We start from the raw sequence: 22,751 nt of genomic DNA, 5'->3' as shown, positions 1-22,751 counted from the left end.
TGCAGCTTGTCGCTTTTGTGAGCAAATTACACTCTTCTATGCCTTTTGAACTCCAAATTAATAAGATTTGTTTTACAAGTACTCGGGAAATAAATACAGCACAGCCTTGTATGGTGTACCCAGGATTTCTGGTTTATTAGCACATGTAGGCACTTTGAATAGTGTCACAGACAAAGGAAAAATTCCCTCTGAGCTATCAGCCAAAAGGAAATTTAGGGGCATGATTAGAAATGTGAAACATCCCCGCTTCCCACGGGAGCCGTATTCTCTCGGCAACACAATCCACCCGCACAAATGAGCTGCTAAACGTAGGAGCACAGCGCCCGACAGGCGAACGGCAGAGGAGCAGTGTTACCACTATCTATCTATCTATCTATCTATCTATTTATTTATTTATTTATTTATTTTTAAAATATTTCTTTCCCTCTTTTTGTAGCTTGTCACTTTTGTGAGCAAAATACACTTTCTTCTATGCCTTTTGAACTCCAAATTAATAAGATTTGTTTTACAAGCACTCGGGAAATAAATACAGCACAGCCTTGTATGGTGTACCCAGATTTCTGGTTTATTAGCTCGTGTAGGCACTTTAAATAGGGTCACAGACAAAGGAAAAGTTTACTCTGTGAATTTTAGGGACATGAATAGAAATGGGAAATTTCTCCATTCATCACTGTTACTTGATCACAATGACACGGGTTACAAGACAAGATGGATACCACAGTCATAAAATATGGAATCTGTTCCCTCACACTTTGGGGATTCAAACTCATGACCTGTAGCATGAAAGGCGGAAATATTAAAAGTGAGCCACAGACTTCACGATATTCTGCCTGAACACCTCAATAGTATTTTTCTTTACAGCTTTATAGTCCTGCACCATTTACAGATAAATCTCTATATGCCTCCCCAAAAAAAAGCTAAAAAGTCAGAACATATAATACTGTACCCTTTTCTTCACTATCAGTTTTGGAAAAGAGGGGTATACATTTAATTCCTGGGAAATGCTACCCTTCATTGGCAATCTAGGGGGTACAAGAGGTGCATCCCCATAGACAATAAATGTAGTCCAGTTTGCACATGTGCACTGCTGCTTCGTTCTGCCCACCAGTGTGGGTCTCTGTGGTCAGACCCTCTCAGATCAACAAGTTTTCACCTAACCTTAACTTCTTTTAACTGGACAACCCCTTTAATTCCTTGGTGATCTACAATAATATCCCCTTTCCTTCATAGCCTAAAATAAAAGAGAGCGTTGATATGTGATTCCCTGCTTCTAGTGCCTCCCTCCTTGGTTTTTCTAGGATTAAAAAAAAAAATACCTATTTGTTTCTTCACCTCCTCAGACCTCGTGTTATGTCAGGTGTCACTGATGGTAAGCTTGCTTTTTTGCGTGGCATTGATCAAGCCTGGGAAGAGCAAAGAGGACTGTGCAGTCAAACAGCATTGATAAGTGTGGGGAAGAAAGCATCTAAGTCTTCAGGGAGAGCAGATCACACAAGCTATGCTTTTCAGATTTATCAGAGAGTAGATAGGGCAGAGAGCACACACGAATTGCCGTCTGCAAGAGGAGGATGAAGAAATCACACAAGTTATGTATTGTGTTGAGACACTGATGAACTATAGAAGGAGAAATCGGTGCAGGAAAGAAGCTGTGCTGTTACATGAGAGCTAGTTAATACAGCAGCATCCAGGATGCACAGACATCACATCCAGCATTTATTACTGGGAGGGACACGTCCACGAAAGAAAAGAATGAAACTAGGAACAAGTTTCAAATATCATTTCATGGTATCTAATATATTGTTAGGGACTCTATAAATGTAATACCAGATTATATTTGGGTTCTAAACTTACACTTTTAATACAGAAAACTCCACTCGTATAAAACTGCCATGTAGTGCAAACGTAGTCAGATAAGGTTAACAGTTATGCCAGCCAGACCTTTTTTTTTTTTTTTTTTTTTTTTAACTTTGCCCGCACTAGTGGCGGCATTAATGCAGATAATTCTCCTATTCTAGATCATTCACAAGCTGGATGTAGAAGAAACCTTCCGCATTGAAGACAGATCCCAAAAATGTAACATCTACAAAATCAAATTCCATTTCCTCCCATACGAGCGTTACCGGCAGGAGAAATGCTTGAAACCCGAGGGAATTCTGCGCTTCATGGAGGAGAGGTGCGTATGTCTGAGGACGGCTCTACCTTTACCCTCCTGGGACTGGCTCAATAAGGTGTCGCAGCCATCCAGGACCCATTTGACACGTCATTAAGGTCGCCTTGACCAATCTGCATTGCAAACACTGTGTGAACACAGACTTAGTCTTCTGTGTGGCGGATCATGTGACCCTAGTAGCTTCCTTTCTCCCAGGCACAAATTTGTATCACGGCACAAAACTGCAAAACTACAAGTCATAGCAGTGCATCTGGAGGCATGCTGGGAGTTGTAGTTTTGCAGCAGCTAGAGAACACTGGAAGAACAGGAGCGATGTGAGCATCGTTCTAATGACCTGGATAGAATGTCCCTGCCTCAAACACTAGGGGGCATGGCAAAACTGTCTCTGCAAAACAACGCTTTTTAGAACGCCATTGCTCTGCTTTTTTTTTTTTTTTAAAGTGATAATGCACTTAATTGGCAATGGTTTATATAAGTCTCACACATTCTGGTATTTGGATTAGGTGGATGTTCCGATATGTGTGTATCTATGTCCTTTGTGTTTATACAGGTATGTATGTGCTCTGTGTTTATACAGGTGTGTATGTGCTGTTTATGTATGTATGTGCTCTGTGTATATACATATGTGTATGTATGTGCTCTGTGTATATACATATGTGTATGTATGTGCTCTGTGTATATACAGATGTGTATGTATGTGCTCTGTGCATATACAGATGTGTATGTATGTGCTCTGTGTATATACAGATGTGTATGTATGTGCTCTGTGTATATACAGATGTGTATGTGCCTCGGTAGATGGTCTGGTAATGAACACTACGAGTAATGGGGACATCTATGGCCTCATTAATACTTGTCGATTCTGACAATTTCATCTTCCATATTTCTAGGTTCTTTCGATTTATGTTAGAGGCCATTAAAAGGAGAAGTGCAAAATTTGCCTCCAATAGGGATGTAACCAGCAGAAAGGCATCTCGGAAAGATATGGATGAAGGCGGGGAAACGGCGGCAACGCAGGTGAGCGATGATAAATAAGTGTAGAAGTGTGTACTAGCATCAAGAGCGCTAAATTTTCTCATTCCCCATCCCAGCCCCTGAATGCAGTGTGTGGTGTGTAAATGGTGGATGCGTTCCAGTTGGCGTAACTGTTCAGCACATGCGCGAACACACACATGATCTCCTACATCTGTGCATGGGCTGGACGCCATTGGCTCCTGCTCAGAAGAGTACACAACCAGGGAAGCCTTGGGTAAATTACGTGACCGTCACCATCTTGAGAGCTATTGTTCATCTGCATCCATCACTTACACTCTGCATCTATGGGAACTTAAACTGAAATATTGCTATAAACAAAAGTCGAATTTCGAGGCCACATCAGGTTACGGCACAAAGTAGCAATTTTTTTAAAAGCTCCCAGCCCCCAGTACTACCTCTCATATGTAATGTAATATAATTAAACACTAACTATTAAAACTATTACCAAAAAATGTGGGGTGGAATGGATAAAAACAGCAATTCTTCTATTATTATTATTTTTTTATTTTTTTTTTGGAGGGGGGGTTGGGCGGTAAGGGGTTTCAGTTTGGTGACAATCGCTTTGCAGTAAAATTGACATGGTTGCTTTTTATTGCTTAGATTATTTTCTTTTCTGTTTAGATGCCACCAGGGGCGGACATAGAAATAATGGGGCACTTTAGCATAAGTTCTAATTGGGGCGCCATTCTACCGGAAAAAAAAAAAATTAATTAATTTAAAAAAATGAATATTCGGTGATGTCACAGAAGAGCATACCTCACTACTTTGCAGTCCTTACAAATAATTTTCCTACTATTGAAGCCCCTAGATTCCCCTCTCATTGCCCTCACAGAGATGGATGACAACAAAAGTGCTCCCCAAACACAGTACAATACCCCCACAGTGAATTCCTCCACAGTACCCTCCACACGCAGAGTATGATGACCCTCTGTACACCGCCGGCAAAGTATTGTGACCGCAACAAAGTATGATCCCCCAACTGTGACCACAACACAGCCCTTAACAGTATAATGGTCCCCACATAGCTTTTCACACAGTATAATGGTCTCCCACAAAGCCCTGCAAACAGTATAATGGCCCCCCATATAGATCTGCAAACAATACAGGGTGGGCCATTTATACGGATACACCTAAATTAAATGGGAATGGTTGGTGATATCAACTTCCTGTTTGTGACACATTAGTATCTGGGAGGGGGAAAACTTTTCCAGATGGGTGGTGACCATGGCGGCCATTTTAAAGTCGGCCATTTTGGATCCAACTTTATTTTTTTCAATGGGAAGAGGGTCATGTGACACATCAAACATATTGAGAATTTCATAAGAAAAACAATGGTGTGCTTGGTTTTAACGTAACTTTATTCTTTCATGAGTTTTTTACAAGTTTATGACCACTTATAAAACGTGTTCAAAGTGCTGTCCATTGTGTTGGATTGTCAATGCAACCCTCTTCGCCCACTCTTGACACACTGATAGCAACACCGCAGAAGAAATGCTAGCACAGGCTTCCAGTATCCATTGTTTCAGATGCTGCACATCTCGTATCTTGATGGTATGGTGTGGTATATGGGGTACAAAGATAGTGGGGCCATTCTTCATCAATAGAAACCTCAATGCCACTGGATATCTGAAATTGCTACATGATGACGTGTTGCCCTCTTTATGCACTGAAGACGGCACGTTCCCTGAGGTTTTCCAACAAGATGGTCACCACCACATTATGGGAGTCAGGTCCGAGCATTCCTACATGAACAGTTTCCTGGAAAGTGGATTGGTCATCGTGGTCCAGTTGAATGGCTACTAAGGTCTCCCGATCTGACCCCCTTACACTTTTATCTTTGGGGTCATCTGTCTATGCTGTGAAGATACGAGATGTGCTGCATCTGAAACAATGGATACTGGAAGCCTGTGCCAGCATTTCTTCTGCAGTGTTGCTATCAGTGTGTCAAGAGTGGGCGAAGAGGGTTGCATTGACAATCCAACACAATGGACAGCACTTTGAACACATTTTATAAGTGGTCATAAACTTGTAAAAAACATGAAAGAATAAAGTTACGTTAAAACCAAGCACACCACTGTTTTTCTTGTGACACATCAAACTTATTGAGAATTTCATAATAAAAACAACAGTGAGCTTGGTTTTAACGTAACTTTATTCTTTCATGTTTTTTACAAGTTTATGACCACTTATAAAACGTGTTCAAAGTGCTGTCCATTGTGTTGGATTGTCAATGCAACCCTCTTCGCCCACTCTTGACACACTGATAGCAACACCGCAGAAGAAATGCTAGCACAGGCTTCCAGTATCCATTGTTTCAGATGCAGCACATCTCGTATCTTCACAGCATAGACAGATGACCCCAAAGATAAAAGTGTAAGGGGGTCAGATCGGGAGACCTTAGTAGCCATTCAACTGGACCACGATGACCAATCCACTTTCCAGGAAACTGTTCATGTAGGAATGCTCGGACCTGACTCCCATAATGTGGTGGTGACCATCTTGTTGGAAAACCTCAGGGAACGTGCCGTCTTCAGTGCATAAAGAGGGCAACATATCATCATGTAGCAATATCAGATATCCAGTGGCATTGAGGTTTCCATTGATGAAGAATGGCCCCACTATCTTTGTACCCCATATACCACACCATACCATCAAGATACGAGATGTGCAGCATCTGAAACAATGGATACTGGAAGCCTGTGCCAGCATTTCTTCTGCGGTGTTGCTATCAGTGTGTCAAGAGTGGGAGAAGAGGGTTGCATTGACAATCCAACACAATGGACAGCACTTTGAACACGTTTTATAAGTGGTCATAAACTTGTAAAAAACTCATGAAAGAATAAAGTTACGTTAAAACCAAGCACACCATTGTTTTTCTTATGAAATTCTCAATAAGTTTGATGTGTCACATGACCCTCTTCCCATTGAAAAAAATAAAGTTGGATCCAAAATGGTCGACTTTAAAATGGCCGCCATGGTCACCACCCATCTGGAAAAGTTTTCCCCCTCCCATATACTAATGTGCCACAAACAGGAAGTTGATATCACCAACCATTCCCATTTAATTTAGGTGTATCGATAAAAATGGCCCACCCTTTATAATGCCCCCCACATAGCCCTGCAATCAGTATAATGACCCCCACATAGCCCTGCAAGCAGTATAATGGACCCCTACATAGCCTTGCAATTAGTATAATGGACCCCCACATAGCCCTCAAACAGTATAATGACCCCCCACATAGCCCTGCAAACAGTGTAATGGCTCCCACATATCCCTCCAATTATTATAATTGCCCCCACGTAGTATAATGGGCCCCACATAGCCCTTCAAATAGTATAATTCCCCCCACATAGCCCTCCATGTAGTATAATGTGCACCACAATGTTATCATTGATAAAAAAAAATAACTACTCCCCTCCCCTCGTTCCTCCGCTGCTCCGGTCTCCTCAGCGTGTGGTCTGAAGTATCATGTAGTGACGTCATCGCGCCCGCTGTGCTGAGATATCAGATCTCAGAAGACTCCGAGGGAGAATGATGGAGAAGGGAGCGGACGACTTCCTTCCTCCAGCATTGCTTTCAACTGCATTGATACAATTGAAAGTGTGATATGGTGGGGGGACTGCTGTTTCTGGCACCACCCCTCCTAACTCATGGGCCTCATAGCAGCCGTGTGGTCTGCCACCATTGGTGGGATGCCACAGTCACTGTTGACTACAGCATCTAAGGGGGTATAATGCTGGGATCAGAGTTGTCTCTAATTTTGTCAGTTTCCGTTTGGCGCCTGCTGTGTAGAACAGGCTGCTGTACCGCCTCCGGGGATTGTACGCTACCTGTAGTGGACAAAGTACTGCTACTAAATGTATGACTCTGTGCCTGGTAAACAGTGGAGCCGGGGCCGAGAGTTGGACTCCTATTGATCTGATATTGACGGTACTAGATGGATACTGGTGTCGCCGGTCAGAGGCGGCCGGCTGTTACATAAACCTCCACCGATTATCTCCAGCCTCTTATCTAAAGCTGCCCTGACATAATACAAAGTACAAGGAAGCGTGGGCGGACTCCACTCTGTGATTGTTCGGTGCCAAGTTTGGATCCGGCTGACGCTCATTTTATTGACTTTCATAATAAAATAAACTGACAGCGGCGATTCCTGAATAGGTCGTATTCCCGTCTCCAAGATCCTATCCCAATGCGTAGTAGGTGTAATAATAATAATAATATTAGCAAATGCCTCCAATTAGACATGTAGTATAGTTCTTTTGATTCACTATGTCTCTTTCCTCATGTGCAGCCATTGCAGGACCTTATGTATCCATGGTTACGACCACTGATATAGTGACAGCTAGTTGATAGTGGTTGTAACTATGGATGCCTAAGGTCCTGCACGTGAGGAAAGAGACATAGCGAATCAGAAGAACTATACTACATTTGTAATTGAAAGTATTTGCTACCCGTTAACTCTGCAGTCGTCTTCTGAGTACTTACATGGACCAATGCTGAGGCAGTGGATGTGTCTCAGACCACCACAGACTCCCTGTAGACACTGTAGATATTATAGACCATAACCGATCTGGGCTAAAGAGCCCCCAAAGGAGCAGGATTTCAGGATGTTAAATAACTTACTAAATTCCTTTTAGCTCGCAGATATTTTACAGTGAATATACAAATTTTAGCATTTTTTTATGACATCCAAAACTTTGTGCTGGTTAACTTTTTAATATATCTTTATATTGGTCACAGATCTATTTTCTAATACAAAACTGCAAATGTACTGCCTAGACGTCGACTTAAAACATGCCACCTATTTGCAGCCACCACTAGAGGGAGCAGCACACTGTTAAGTCCACTGTGTATGCAGTGAGCTCCCTCTAGTGGTGGCTACAGATATCCATCATATTATTTTTTGAGGTTACTTCCTACCCTGTTAGAGACTGGGTGTAATGTGATGCCTGTCATTGTTATGGTGATAGGTATAATACTCTGAAATAGTTGTTGTGTTATATGAGCGATCACGGTGAAGCTTGCTAGTGGCGGCTAACAGCAATTTAAACACAAAAAAATTATATTAAAATGTAAATTTTAATTTTATATTAAAACAATTTTTCTTGATTTTACATGATAAAATAAAAAAAATATCTAAAAACAAAACAAAAGAAAACAACAACTATAAATGAAGTGAATACCTTGCAAAAAAAAAAAGCCATCTAAAAGGTGCTGAGAAATGAGAGCAAGGAAATCTCCAGTTCCCGTAGACGTCTTGAGGACACTTGCAGTCCAGCCTACGTGACGAGACGGGATATCGGAGAACGTGTCCTTATGTTTCTTATTCTTTAGGACCAAGAAGCTGATTCTGAAGAACAAGACATCGTGGATGCAGAAGCCGATGAGGGGGACGCCGACGCCACAGACACGAAGCTGAAAAAAAAGCAAGAAGAGGAGGTAAATATACACTTCCGAGTGGCGCAGGTTAAGTGGTCCGTATGTCAGCCATGGTGGTTTGAGATTGGTCACGTCATTGTGGTCGTTTCTCTAGTTAGTGGTCCGTAACGTCAGCCATGGCGGTTTATGAGATTGGTCACTTCATTATGGTCATTTCTCTGGTTAGGTTGACTATGAAAGTGGAGAAGAGGAGGTTGGCGAGAATGAAGAAGATCAGGATGAGGAAAAGAAAGATGGAGAGAAGGTAGAGGAGGATGATGATGATGATGAGTCTCTGCCACCAATTGAGGAGGATCCCAGTCCTCCTCCACCTTCAGGATCCTCCAAGAAACGTAACAATGAAAACCTAACAGAGGATGTGCTGGAGGAGAACCGGGTAAACGGCGTCCTGAGTCTGGACACCAACGTAGAAGACTATTCTTATGACTCGGAGAGAAGCTTATGGTGTCAGGTAAGATACGTCCGGACAATTGGGGTGATGTGTGTGCGATATGGGGTTCCTCTAGTGTCAGAAAACTTCTCAGAAGTTTTGATCAGTGGGTGACACCCAACTTATCGCTGAAATAAAGGGACGGGAGTGTTCAGCTTAGGACTTTGCTCCTTTGCCATTGCTCCGTTCACCTCTGAGTTGCCAGCAGAGAGGTGCATGTACTCGTATAATCTCTGTAGGTCAGTGCACCTCTAACCTCACATCTATGAGGATCTGCTGAGCAAAACCGGACACATCCGACAGAACCCTGCCGATACATTTCGTTTTAGTAGTCAGCACCCGCGTCCTCACCATCTAAACCTTTCACCTGTAACTCCATCTTCACAAAACTTTAGAGAAAACTCTGCGCTAGTGTCCTGTGTCTCTAGCAAATTCTTGGACCTGTTTTCTAGAAAAAAGGCAGAAAATGCAACTTAATATCTGACGATACAAAGTGACATTTATAACATGTTTATAAAGTGGCACGTAACAGTTTGGGCACGCCTGGTTAAAATTGCTGTTATTGTGAACAGTTAAGGAAGTTGATGATGAAATGATCTATAAAAGGCCTAAAGTTAAAGATGATTCATTTTCTTTGTATTTTAGGCCAAAAAAAAAATATATATTTCCATCTTTTACATTTCAAAAATTACAAAAAGGAAAATGGGCCGATGCAAAAGTTTGGGCACCCTTCATGTTTAGTACCTAGAAAGTACCTTGAAAGAATCACAGCTTGTAAATGCTCTTTGTATCCAGTCAAGAGTCTTGCAATTCTTGTTTGAGGGATTTTCATCCATTCTTCCTTGGAAAATTCTTCCAGTTCTGTGAGATTCCTGGGTCGTCTTGCCTGCTCTGCTATTTTGAGTTCTAGCCAAAGATTTTCAATGATGTTCAGATCAGGGGACTGTGAGGGCCATTGTAAAACCTTCAGCTTGCTCCTTTTGAGTTTGTCTATTGCGGATTTTGCTGTGTGTTTAGGATCATTATCCATTTGAAGAAGCCATCCTCTTTTCAACTTTAGCTTTTTTACAGATGGTGTTATGTTTCCATCAAGAATTTGTTGAAATTTCATTGAATCCATTCTTCCTTCTACCCGTGAAATGTTCCCCGTGCCATTGGCTGCAGCACAACCCCAAACCATAAAACAATGTCTCTTTATTATAACCTTATTTTAAAAGAGCTTGATGCTGGACAATACTAGACACAAAGCATGTAAAAAAGACACACACAGTGTACTGATTGAAGAGATGACACATACGAGACATCATCAATAAAAGGGATCGTGCCAATCATGTTAACAATGTTCATAGTGGCAACCCAGACTGCATGTGATTTGCAGGCATTGATAGAATCAGGCCTCCCGCCAGAGGTGGGGATTGGGATCGAAAGATCCTACAGAAGGAATGTAAATGGATCTTTTGGTTGAGAACTATGCAGCCTCACGGGGCCTTAATGAACAACTTTCCTTCACTTCTTTTCTATAATAGGGTCAGTACAGGGACCCGGTCAGTGAGGGATAGCCGCCGTTGAGTGGGGGTGCCAATTGCGCAGTCCCCCTAGGGAGCCAACCTCCATGTTGGGTAGGGACCAGCTTAGAGAGGGCTTGGTCCGTACAACCAGCCATAGTTCCTCTCTTTGTCCCTTTCCCACTCATCCCTCACCATGTCCTTTCCCACCTTTTAGTCACATTTTAAGTACGTCATGCGAGTTCAGGGACCCTAGTATACCATCTCATCTAACCGTATATCTGTAGCACTATCTTCTGTATCTGATGAGACCGACCTCCCTGGCCTCTATATGTCTTTTCCGCGCCTTTTTGGTCAGGTATGTTGGATGTCTATTTATCATGTTCAGGAAATGACGTCTTCCCTGTGGTTTATGATGATTATGACAGGCCCATGTGGGCGGGCATGATCTTCTATATTGGCATTAGCACGGTCTTATAAGGCGGTTCTTGTAATGCGGTCTATGTTTGGGGTTGGAGCTGCCTCTGACCCGAGTGGGTGTGCGTGCGCACGAGATGAGTGCGGGATCCGTGCCCGAGCATGCGCTGTACCATGCGTTCCACGGTGCGCTGCAAGAGCCGGATGTGAGTATGTATCCGGCAGGATGTGCGTCACCCAGCTGACACATGACAACCCGGAAGCATGCCGCATGCCGGCGGTCAGCGTGCGGCGTCTATAAAAGACGCAGGGACAATCTCCTCTCAGCATATGTACCTCTGTGATGGCGCAGAACATTGGTCTATGAAAGGGCTATGCACTCCCCTGATGATGAAGGAGAAACGTGTCGGGAGCCCGCCTTTAATATTGGAGCACTGCTAATAATACTGGAAAGCTAAGTAGTGGTTTCTTTCTATTGAGCTATGAGTGTCTCCTATTTTTCCGCAAATCTAGTTATTATGTGGATGTACAGCAGTTTGAGAGGTATCTATATCCACTGACTCAGATATATTGCTGTGACTATATGACCAGGTAGCCTTCAATGTGCACTGGTTTATTTTTTGGTACAATTAGAGACGGTAGATCTGTATGGTCAGAGTGGTATATGACATTGCCTAACCACTATCTATTATCATACTCTAATAATATCTGGTATTATCACACATTTAGTGCGTCGGTCTATGTGTACTGTCTTCTTTAATTTGTGGTAGTGTATGTGTCACATGATTTCACATTGTATGGGTCTTTATGACCATTAGTGAGACACAATTTGCCTGGAGGGCCTTATATTGTTAAGGGTTCCACCACATTATACCAATTGGGTTAGTTAAGTCAAGTCTCTATCAGGCTGACCTAACATTTGTGATCATCTCTTCAGTCAGTACACTGTGTGTGTCTTTTTTACATGCTTTGTGTCTAGTATTGTCCAGCATCAAGCTGTTTTAAAATAAGGTTACAATAAAGAGAGATTATTTTATCTTTTGCTAATTATATTCAAATATTGGGTACCACCTTTTCGCTACATACAACCCCAAAGCATGATTGATCCACCCCCATGCTTAATGGTTGGCGAGGTGTTCTTTTCCTGAAATTCTGTGCCCTTTTTTCTCCACACATAACTTTGATCATTGTGGCCGAAGAGATCTATTTTAACCTCATCGTCCACAGGACTTGATTCCAAAATGCATCAGTCTTGTTTAGGTGTTCCTTTGGATACTTCTGACGTTGAATTTTATGGTGAGGACGCAGGAGAGGTGTTCTTCTGATGACTCTTCCATGAAGGCCATATTAGTGCAGGTGTCTCTGAACAGTAGAACAATGTTCCAGACACCAGAGTTTGCTCAATCATTCTGAAGGTGTTTTGCAGTCAACAAGGGGTTCTGTTTTGCCTCTCTAGCAATCCTACGAGCAGCTCTCACTGAAATCTTGCTTGGTCTTCCAGACCATATCTTTACCTCCACTGTTCCTGGTAACTGCCATTTCTTAATTATATTTCGATCTGAGGAAAGGGCAACTCGAAAGTTCTTTGCTATCTTATAGCCTTCTCCTGCTTTGTGGGCCTCCACCATTTTCATTATCAGAGTGCTCGGCAGCTGCTTAGAAGAACCCATGGCTGCTGTTTTTTGGCACAAACTTAGAGGAGGCTGGGCTTTTATAACGCTGGGAAATTTACATCACCTGGCCTTTCCTGATGATGATAATGAACAAGCAATGACCCAACAGGCTGATTAAGGTCTGAAACCTTGGTCAGTTATCTGAGCACATAAATCTCCAAGGGTGCGCAAACGTTTGCATCGGCCTATTTTCCTTTTTTGTAATTTTTAAAATGTAATCGATGACCCTTTATATATTTGACCAGGGGTGACCAAACTTTTACATGCTACTTTAAATGATGGACACATGTTTTGTACTCCCATTTTTCTGGAGGACCAATTTTTTTTTTTGTGTGATCCTTTTTCTGGAACCCAAAGTGGTTGTCTGAGCACGTGCAGAGAGCATGTAATGAATGTCGTCGTGCGGGTTTTTTTTTTTTTTTTTTTTACAAGACATTAATGGTGAACTTTGTTACCCCACCCCGGCTGCAGAATATGAACCTGCTGAGATCAGCGGGGTCACTGGAGTTCTGCCATTCACCGCACTCCGGGTCCTTTTACTCTTCTCACAAAGCTATTGTGGAATTAAAGCCTTAGAGCACATGGCGAGGAACAGGTGGCGGTGGTGGTAACACGAGAAGCCGCACAGTGGAATCCTACATCGTCGTATCTCCTGTAGTAAGGACATTTCCATATCCAAACACCAGCACTGGTGACATACTGGAGGATGACACATGGACAGGTCTGCCTGCCATATTGCACTGCGAATGGTCAGGTGGACAAGCGATAATATGAGCATTCATTGCCCACCATTGACTGTTCAAGCACAGGAGCTCGGCGCAGCTCAGTGCACCTTCCTATCTGTTTGTGTTGCATCTATCTCTGATCTCGTCTGCCTTGATTGACAGCTCTGGCTTTACCGGTGCTAAATGCAGGTTGGGGGGGGTGCTGGTGGAACAGAGATAGCAAATAAGTAAATAGGAAGGTGCACGGAGCATTGTCTGTGTCCTCGGCTTTAGTAGTTATTGATTGGGACTTGTTTGACTGTTCCTGTTTGCCGTAAGTGACAGTAATCCTGACTGGCTTCAGTGGCGCATCAGTCACCCATGGTGTCCATTTCTCACATGCCTCACATCAGACCAGTCTGGGAGACTGCTCGCTGCAACAGGAACCGTCCTCTACTAACGTCACTGCAAACCAAGATTGCCGCTGGCTCTGTAAGCACAAGTGGTTAGGTGGTCCCGAGCAGATATGTAGGCCTACATAGAACACATGGAGGATCACTCTGACTTTTGTAGAGGTCGATACACCTTCCCGCACCTCCTGGTGGGAGGACACTGCCTTCCTGTCTCACACACACACACACACACACACACACACACACACACACACACACACACACACACACACACACACACGGCGGGATGGCACTGCCTTCCTGTCCCAGTCGCCTCGCCCCCCCCCCCTCTCCCCCTCCACACGCGCACACACACACCTGACGGGATGGCACTGCCTTCCCTTCTCCCCCTCGCCTCGCTCACCTGACGGGATGGCACTGCCTTCCCTTCTCCCCCTCGCCTCGCTCACCTGACGGGATGGCACTGCCTTCCCTTCTCCCCCTCGCCTCGCTCACCTGACGGGATGGCACTGCCTTCCCTTCTCCCCCTCGCCTCGCTCACCTGACGGGATGGCACTGCCTTCCCTTCTCCCCCTCGCCTCGCTCACCTGACGGGATGGCACTGCCTTCCCTTCTCCCCCTCGCCTCGCTCACCTGACGGGATGGCACTGCCTTCCCTTCTCCCCCCTCCCCTCCCTCGCCTGGCGGGATGGCACTGCCTTCCCTTCTCCCCCTCGCCTCGCTCACCTGACGGGATGGCACTGCCTTCCCTTCTCCCCCTCGCCTCGCTCACCTGACGGGATGGCACTGCCTTCCCTTCTCCCCCTCGCCTCGCTCACCTGACGGGATGGCACTGCCTTCCCTTCTCCCCCCTCCCCTCCCTTGCCTGGCGGGATGGCACTGCCTTCCCTTCTCCCCCTCCCCTCCCTCACCTGGCGGGATGGCACTGCCTTCCCTTCTCCCCCTCCCCTCCCTCGCCTGGCGGGATGGCACTGCCTTCCCTTCTACCCCTCCCTCACCTGGTGGGAGGGGGCTGCCTTCCCTTCTCCCCCTCCCCTCCCTCGCCTGGCGGGATGGCACTGCTTTCCCTTCTCCCCCTCCCCTCCCCTCCCTCGTCTGGCGGGATGGCACTGCCTTCCCTTCTCCCCCTCCCTCACCTGGTGGGAGGGGGCTGCCTTCCCATCCCTAAATCCCCCCCCAACCTGGCCGAAGGGCGCTACTTTCCTGATCCTCTCTCTACCTTGCGGGAGGGCACTGTCTTCCCGTTCCCCCAAAACCTGACGGGAGGGCGCTGTTTCCTTCCCCCACCTGGCGGGAGGGTGTAGATGTCCCGTTCCACCTTGCTTGGCCGGAGGATGCAGCCACTGCGTTCCCCTCATGGGTCACTCCAAATCCTTTTTTTACCTCTGACAAGCAGTTTAGTCCTCGCTCCTCAGATCTAGTGCCTGCCCTGAGTGTCACCCGGTACACTGCATTGCTGCTGTTCCCTCTGTACATTGCGCTGTAACATGTCTACTTCTCTACAGATCACGTTAAAGCTGCCGCTCATGAAGATTCACTTCGATGTCTCCTCTCTCATCTCGTCTCTGGCAAGAAATATTATCATCCACGAGACCAAAGGAATAACCCGCTGTCTCCTGAACGAGAGCACAAACCAAAGCGGAGAGAAGGAGCAGATGCTGAACACGGAGGGCATCAACCTCCAGGAGATGTTTAAATATTCAGATGTAAGTTACGCGTCCAAGAACACTTCCGCTGCCGCATGTCGGAGAGGTCTCTACACGTCCCGATCGGCCTCCAGAAACTTGGCCCGAACTACATGCTTAGTATATCCTCTGAGGCTATTGAGGTTCTGGTCAGGAGACTGGTGGCCAGTCCAGACAGTGCAGACTGTACTCAGTCGTGGAAGGAGGGCTATCAGTCATTAAGTGGAACTCCCTCTGGACCCATTAACGTGTTTTTTATGAGTCCGATCCACTTTAAAAGGGTCTTCCCATTAAGACAACCCCTGCCTTCTGAACATATCTGCTTTAAGATGACGGACGGATCTGTGTGCTGACCCATCCAGTGAAGGAGTAGTTGTTCTTCCAACGATCCTAATCAGGACAGAGAGCCATTGTGGATGATTAATAGAGAAGGGTCTCCGACCCATCTATGACGTCCCAATAAAGTTTATTGGAATAAACCTTTTACCACTTGTCTGTAACTTTATCGTCTAAGACCTGGGATGACCAGAGAATAAAAATGTCCAAAAATTATCCATCTAATGGCTGTTACTCACTTCACAGATCCTGAATTTGAGACGCCTATATACGAATGATATCCATGCGATGGCCAACACGTACGGCATAGAGGCTGCACTGAGGGTGGTGCAGAAGGAAATTAAGGACGTGTTTGCTGTATATGGTAAGTAGCACCAAATATTAGGTAATTAGAGGAGATCAGTTGGATGGCGGATGTCCCAATATACGACAGTGCCTATCTGTGCCTGACCTCCGCTTTGGGGGAAGAGAGAGCATCCTTAAAGACCCAATGAAATTTTACACATCACACTAGGCACTTTTCACTCTTACCGTTTTGTGTCTGCAGTGCTGATGCAGACCTAAGTATTTCCCTGGTAACAGACTACAAACAGACCTGTGTATTCTCTTACTGCCGTTCCAATTAATTCCATCTGTCCTCTTCCTGGAAATATAAATGTGACAACACAGTTTCTAATCTTAATTAGCTAGACTTCTAGATTTGTTAGTCCAAGAGAAATACGCTATTGTGTTTTGTGTTGACTTTTGAATGTATGTGTTTCTTTGGCTGGTCAAGAAAGACAGTGTCTCAGTGTTGTGGAACAATGATATTTGTTACTATGCTAATTGCATATTGTACTAAGCCAGCTAATTGTTGATTTTAAAGAGCAGGGGGATACCAACTATGTAAATTGATTAAATGCGCAAACGAGACATGATCCCTACACCTTTCCCTCTGACCTGTGAATGATGACCTTAGCCACTTATGTAAATATAGAAAGGTTTTCTATCCTGCTGCAAAGAGAATCAGAGAGACTCTTCAGATCAGCAGTTTTGTAGCATGGCTCCATTCAGAGAGACACAGATTTGGATTCTACAGGATTCTACCTAAGGGTACACGGCCCTGACTGGAAGGATACAGATCTGCTCCATTGACCAACAGAGAACCCATGGATACATTTGGGGAAACCAGGTTGGGACAATGAGGTCACCTGGCCCCATGGTTATGTTGTTTGGGGTTGCCAGGTTGGGACCATCTGGTCACCAAAACCTATGGAGACACTCGGAGAAAGCCAGGTTGGGACAATAAGGTCACCTGGAACCTATGGCTTTGTTCGGAGAGGCCAGGGTGGGACCCTCTGGTCTCCTGGCCTTATACCTCGATGGACTGTCAGCTTCCTAAGCTTGCCGCTACCTCCTCTCTGTGGGGGCCCTTCAAAAGCGGGGGGCCCCTGGTAGAGGTAGTTGGCCCTGGAAGTCCCAAAGTCACTACTGATCTATTCCTGGCGGGCCAGCGGAATGGTGAGACTTTGTAATTTTGCTCCATCTTGGGTATAGCAATGGTGCTAAAGAATTGTATGTAAATTCATGGGCCGCTTCTCCAGCACTATTGTGTTACATATCCACCGCCTTTGTTTCTACAGGTATTGAAGTAGACCCCCGACACCTTTCCCTGGTAGCCGACTACATGTGCTTCGAGGGAACGTATCGGCCACTAAACCGTTTCGGGATACGGTCCAGCTCTTCCCCTTTCCAGCAAATGACCTTTGAAACCAGCTACAAGTTCTTGAAGGATGCTACTGTGAGTGGTAAGTTCTCCAGAAAAGGCACAAAGGGGACGTTATAGGGGATAACCCCCATCTTCCATCCGCCGTGCTGGTTAGTATTACTTCTTTCCATTTATGAGCCAATTATGTCCTTGTGATATGGACTGCAAGTCTCACCATCCAATGATGACTCCGAGAAGTAGCAGGAAGTTACCACCTAATAGAATGAAGTCCGTGGAATATAATGAGCTTTCTCAATCACCGGATTGTAGTCTTCGTGTGCCAGCGGACCCTGGTAATGGAGGTTGAGTGGGCTACAACTCCCATCGTGTTCTGACAGTAACCATCCATGTATAAATAAAACATCATGTACAGGAGTAGATAAACAGGGCTACTTTCTTCCTAAAACAGCGCCACACCTGTCCACAGGTTGTGTTTGTTATTGCAGCTTTGTTTGATATAAGACACAGATTGTACAGAGGCGTGGCACTGTCTTAGAAAAATCAGCCATTTTTTTTGCATTTACTACCTTTTTATCTATTTAATTAGATTTTATTCTTCTACAGACACCTCCAAAACTGCATTCAAAGCTTCTATAATGCTTTTCTGCATTATTTTTTTTTTTTAAGTTTAGGTTGTTAAAAAAGCATGACAAGAGTGGAGATAAGCCAGCAGAATTTTGAACGCAGCTCCGGATGTGAATGCAGTAGAAGTTGGCGTATTTGCAGCGTTATTCAATGTTTATGGTTAGCGGGTGTGATGGGGAGACTTGAAATGACGAATGGTGTCCTCTGATATCCTACCTTCCAGGAATGCAGGACATATTGCATTCACGTGACCATCTTCTTACGTGCTGCATATACAGCTCCGCTCATGGCTCATCCAAGGCTGGAGAACTGGAGATGGATGCGGATTATCTTGGAGGACAGAAGATGCAGACTTTACTGTAGCAGATATCTGGTTTTACGAAAGGCCTTTAAAGGGGTTTTCCTACTTCGTAACCTAATATCACGGCATGATCAATGAAGGACCTCTGGAGACCCCCATAAATCCTGAGCCCAGTCACTGGAATTGAGCCACACTGAGGCTCCTGGCACAGCTGGGTGGCCGAGAGCACTCAACATTCAACCAGCTCCGAGGACCCTTCATTGATCATAGTGATATGCAGACATCTCAAGATATGAAAACTCGCTTTAAGGCCATGTTCACACTAGACTTTTTTTATGTGTTTTTAATGCAAATTTTCAACTGCGTTTTACAGTACCAGCAAAGTCTGAGATTTCAGGAATCTCATGCACACACACTGGTTTTTGTGTCATCAGTATTTTGTGCTTTGCATGCTTTTTTGCATTCTTTCAGTGTTTTTAATCCTTTGAAAGTAATGGGTAGTGAAAAAATGCTGAAAAAACACCTAGGGTGAACATAGCTATCAGGTTTTGCTGCGTTTTTTAGTGAAAAAAAATCAAGTACAGCAGTATGTGAAACTCCTTTTATTTTTGTGATTTTACCATCTTGTCTTGGTCACCTGAGATGGCAGTTTGGATTATGATGGTTTAATTAAATTAGTGATGTGTAAAATGTAAACATTGGCAGAGCTAGGTGTCAGATTGAACAATAACTGTGGCCCACGGAGGTGTGAAATTGAACAATCCCTGAGCAACTCAATGGTGGACCATAGTGTGAAAATAAATAGTGTCCTACAAACTCAATGCTCTGCCAATGTCTTAGGTAAACTATTCCATAACAATTTACCTCCCCCCACTGTTACATTTGCAATTCTGGTTAATATGGTTTCCCATATGTCTTGCATTGGTGATCTGTGTTCATGCTTCTGTGGTGGAAGCAAATTTGAACTTTGGGATCCTGAAAAACGCACCAAAACCTGTGTTTTTGATGCAGCTTCTTTCCTGCCAAGAGATCAGGTTTTTCTGCAGCAAAAAAAAAAAAAAACACTGAAAAAACGCCTAGTGTGAACATGCCCTAAAAGGAGATATGGATACTCCATGTTATAATTCGTGCAGGTCCTTACTTTTTGCTTCCTTTAGGTAGCTAACAGGTTTAGCTGGTCCATACATTCAGATACTCTCAGCACTTGGAATACAGATGTTCATAAGCACAATGGTTCCTTGTAAGAAAGAGGACGTACACGTTTTAGATCCATTATGAGAAAGCTTGATCTACTTTTTCCCTGAAACAGCCATGCACTGGTCCTTGGGCTGTATGTGGTATTGAATCTCAACTCCAGATCATGTAAATGCATGGCATTGTGCTTGGTGATGTAAGGCTGCATGAAGCTCCCGGCGGGGGCGCAGAGTTTGTGCTGATGTTAATGCCAGAGGAGGTTTGGACTCTTCAGTTACAGCGTTAGCGGAGCATTGGTGACTTTTCTGCTCCTCTGCAATCAGTGACCCCGCTCTGTAACGTTACGGGGTCTCCACCAGCCTTTCTGTAAATTGTTGCTAAAGGCGAACAACATGGACTGACTGTGTCCTGTTTCTGGCCCGGTTGCTTGTTTTGATTTTTTCTCCTCTTATCTGCCAGTCGCTTCCGTCACAGACGCCTGTGAGGAAAATGTCACGTCCTGATCATATTTCCTGGTGGAAGCGGCAATTTCCTCTCATCCTTGAATGAACTTTCTAATGCTTCCTACAAAATCTGCTCTGTAAAAGGGGCTGCCTTTAAATCTGGGAGCCGATACCACTGGTCAAAAGTGGATTGTAATGGCGGCAGCTACATTCGGCCACGCGTTTCGGGCATCTTAATGCACTCAAAATTTCTCAAGAGGGAGCTGCTGTTTTTTAGAGGGTCCCGACGGCAGACCTCCACATAGGGGGGATGTATACAGAGGCCGAAAATCTGATTTAATAATGCCGCCCGAGATGGCAAGTAATATGGCGTCAGTTCAGCAACACTGTTTATTTTCCTTGCACCTATCCGCCTTTGGCCTAATTAAACATAAGAGCCATTTTTATATCTGGTTGCTATGGATGTATTTCATAGCAACTACAGTTAGACATGAAATTAAGACTGAGGAATTTATTACAGACTGGTTGGTAGGGTGATTTTTAGGCAATACATCCATAGCAACCAGATACAAGGTGGTGGCCTTACATAGGACTGCCAGATTTATAAGCCTCATTGTCCTCAGTCTTTGTTTTGATCCCGAATTGGCGTTTAATTGAGGACGGGCTTGTACATTTGTCAGTCCTGTGTAAGACCACCACACACTGATAATGCAAGAGTCATGTTTTATCTGGTTGCTATGGATGTATTACCTAACAACCACAGCTAAACATGTCCCTAGCAACCAGTCTGTCTCAAATTACTCAGTTTAGTGCCAATTCTACCTTGAAACAAAGACTGAGTAATTTGTGACAGGCTTGTTGCTAAGGACATGTCTGGTTGTGGTCGTTAGGCATTACATCCATAGCAACTAGATACAAATGTGTCTCTTACGATATCATAGTGAGCGGTGGTCTTACACAGGACTGCTAAATGTACAAGCCCCTCCTCGTTACCCTCAGTTAAATACCAATGTGGCCTTGAAACGGCGACTGAGGACAGCAAGTATGGCGAGGCTTGTAAAGTCCACTACGTCATTATGGACGTGTTGCCTAACAACCAAACAAGTCCCTAGCAACCAGTCTGTCATAAATTTCTCAGGCTTCGTTTCAAGGCAGAATTGACATTAACTGAATGCAGAGAGGAAGGAGGGGCTTGTAAATTTGGCAGTCCCGTGTAAGACCACCACACATTACGATATGGCCTCTTTACATAGTCATTGCTTCTAATACAAGGATTGTTGTGTTTTATCAGGTGCAAAGGATGATCTTCAGTCACCGTCCGCCTGTCTGGTGACCGGGAAAGTCGTAAAAGGAGGCACCGGATTATTTGACCTTAAACAGCCAATGAAATAAACCTCAAGGACTAAGATTGGAAGGCGCGGCGTGGCGCCATATGGTTGATGTAGCAGACAGTGCCTTATACAGCGCTGGACTAGATGTACGCAGCTCTCCTGTTGTCCCAGACGGATCACCCCGCAGCTGGATTCACCCGGGACGTTCTCCTACTATCGCAAGGGAAATTATTAACCTGGGCCTTTACAGCAGCTGCCTGGCGCCGTCCTCGTTACAACTGTGTTTAGTCCAGGTTGGAATTGACAAGCGCCATTCTGTGTAAATGTTTACAAATGTAAAATGGAGTATAGATTTGTAATAAAGTATATTGTGCAAATTGTGCTCCAATGTTTGTGCCCAGGATCATCCACTGTTATGTAAAAAGGGATGATAAAACTTATAGTAAGGGTACAATACAAGATGTAACCCAGAATAAGTCCTGCCATGTATACACACAGTGACTGCACCAGCAGAATAGTGAGTGCAGCTCTGGAGTATAATGCAGGATGTAACTCAGGATCAGTAATGTAATGTATGCACACAGTGACTGCACCAGCAGAATAGGGAGTGCAGCTCTGGAGTATAATGCAGGATGTAACTCAGGATCAGTAATGTAATGTATGTACACAGTGACTGCACCAGCAGAATAGTGAGTGCAGCTCTGGGGTATAATACAGGATGTAACTCAGGATCAGTAATGTAATGTATGTACACAGTGACTGCACCAGCAGAATAGTGAGTGCAGCTCTGGAGTATAATGCAGGATGTAACTCAGGGTCAGTAATGTATGTACACAGTGACTGCACCAGCAGAATAGTGAGTGCAGCTCTGGAGTATAATACAGGATGTAACTCAGGATCAGTACAGGATCAGTAATGTAATGTATGTACACAGTGACTGCACCACAGAATAGTGAGTGCAGCTCTGGAGTATAATACAGGATGTAACTCAGGATCAGTACAGGATCAGTAATGTAATGTATGTACACAGTGACTGCACCACAGAATAGTGAGTGCAGCTCTGGAGTATAATACAGGATGTAACTCAGGATCAGTACAGGATCAGTAATGTAATGTATGTACACAGTGACTGCACCACAGAATAGTGAGTGCAGCTCTGGAGTATAATACAGGATGTGACTCAGGATCAGTACAGGATCAGTAATGTTATGTATGTACACAGTGACTCCACCAGCAGAATAGTGAGTGCAGCTCTGGAGTATAATACAGGATGCAACTCGAGATCAGTAAGTATTATACAGTGCCTTGAGAAAGTATTCATACCCCTTGAACTTTTTCACGT

The 22,751-nt window shown here is 44.4% G+C and overlaps 1 protein-coding gene across 1 annotated transcript in view; it reads left to right on the top strand.

The window, feature by feature from the left end:
• Nucleotides 1–21,776, top strand: part of POLR1A (RNA polymerase I subunit A) — a 65,575-nt gene extending 43,799 nt beyond the window's left edge. Inside the window, exons 27-34 of the mRNA XM_073649128.1 lie at nt 2,016–2,173; nt 3,061–3,187; nt 8,541–8,645; nt 8,812–9,096; nt 15,293–15,493; nt 16,055–16,172; nt 17,431–17,595; nt 21,370–21,776. Of these exons, the coding sequence (XP_073505229.1) occupies nt 2,016–2,173; nt 3,061–3,187; nt 8,541–8,645; nt 8,812–9,096; nt 15,293–15,493; nt 16,055–16,172; nt 17,431–17,595; nt 21,370–21,470 (1,260 nt within the window). The 3' untranslated portion in view covers nt 21,471–21,776. The remainder of the gene's footprint in view (nt 1–2,015; nt 2,174–3,060; nt 3,188–8,540; nt 8,646–8,811; nt 9,097–15,292; nt 15,494–16,054; nt 16,173–17,430; nt 17,596–21,369) is intronic.
• Nucleotides 21,777–22,751: the final 975 nt, after the last annotated feature.

The sequence above is a fragment of the Phyllobates terribilis genome, unplaced genomic scaffold (assembly GCF_046119375.1).
Source record: "Phyllobates terribilis strain yellow unplaced genomic scaffold, ASM4611937v1 Scaffold_1__5_contigs__length_1240528914, whole genome shotgun sequence".
Classification (NCBI taxonomy): Eukaryota; Metazoa; Chordata; class Amphibia; order Anura; family Dendrobatidae; genus Phyllobates; species Phyllobates terribilis.
This window is presented reverse-complemented; position numbering and strand designations above follow the sequence as displayed.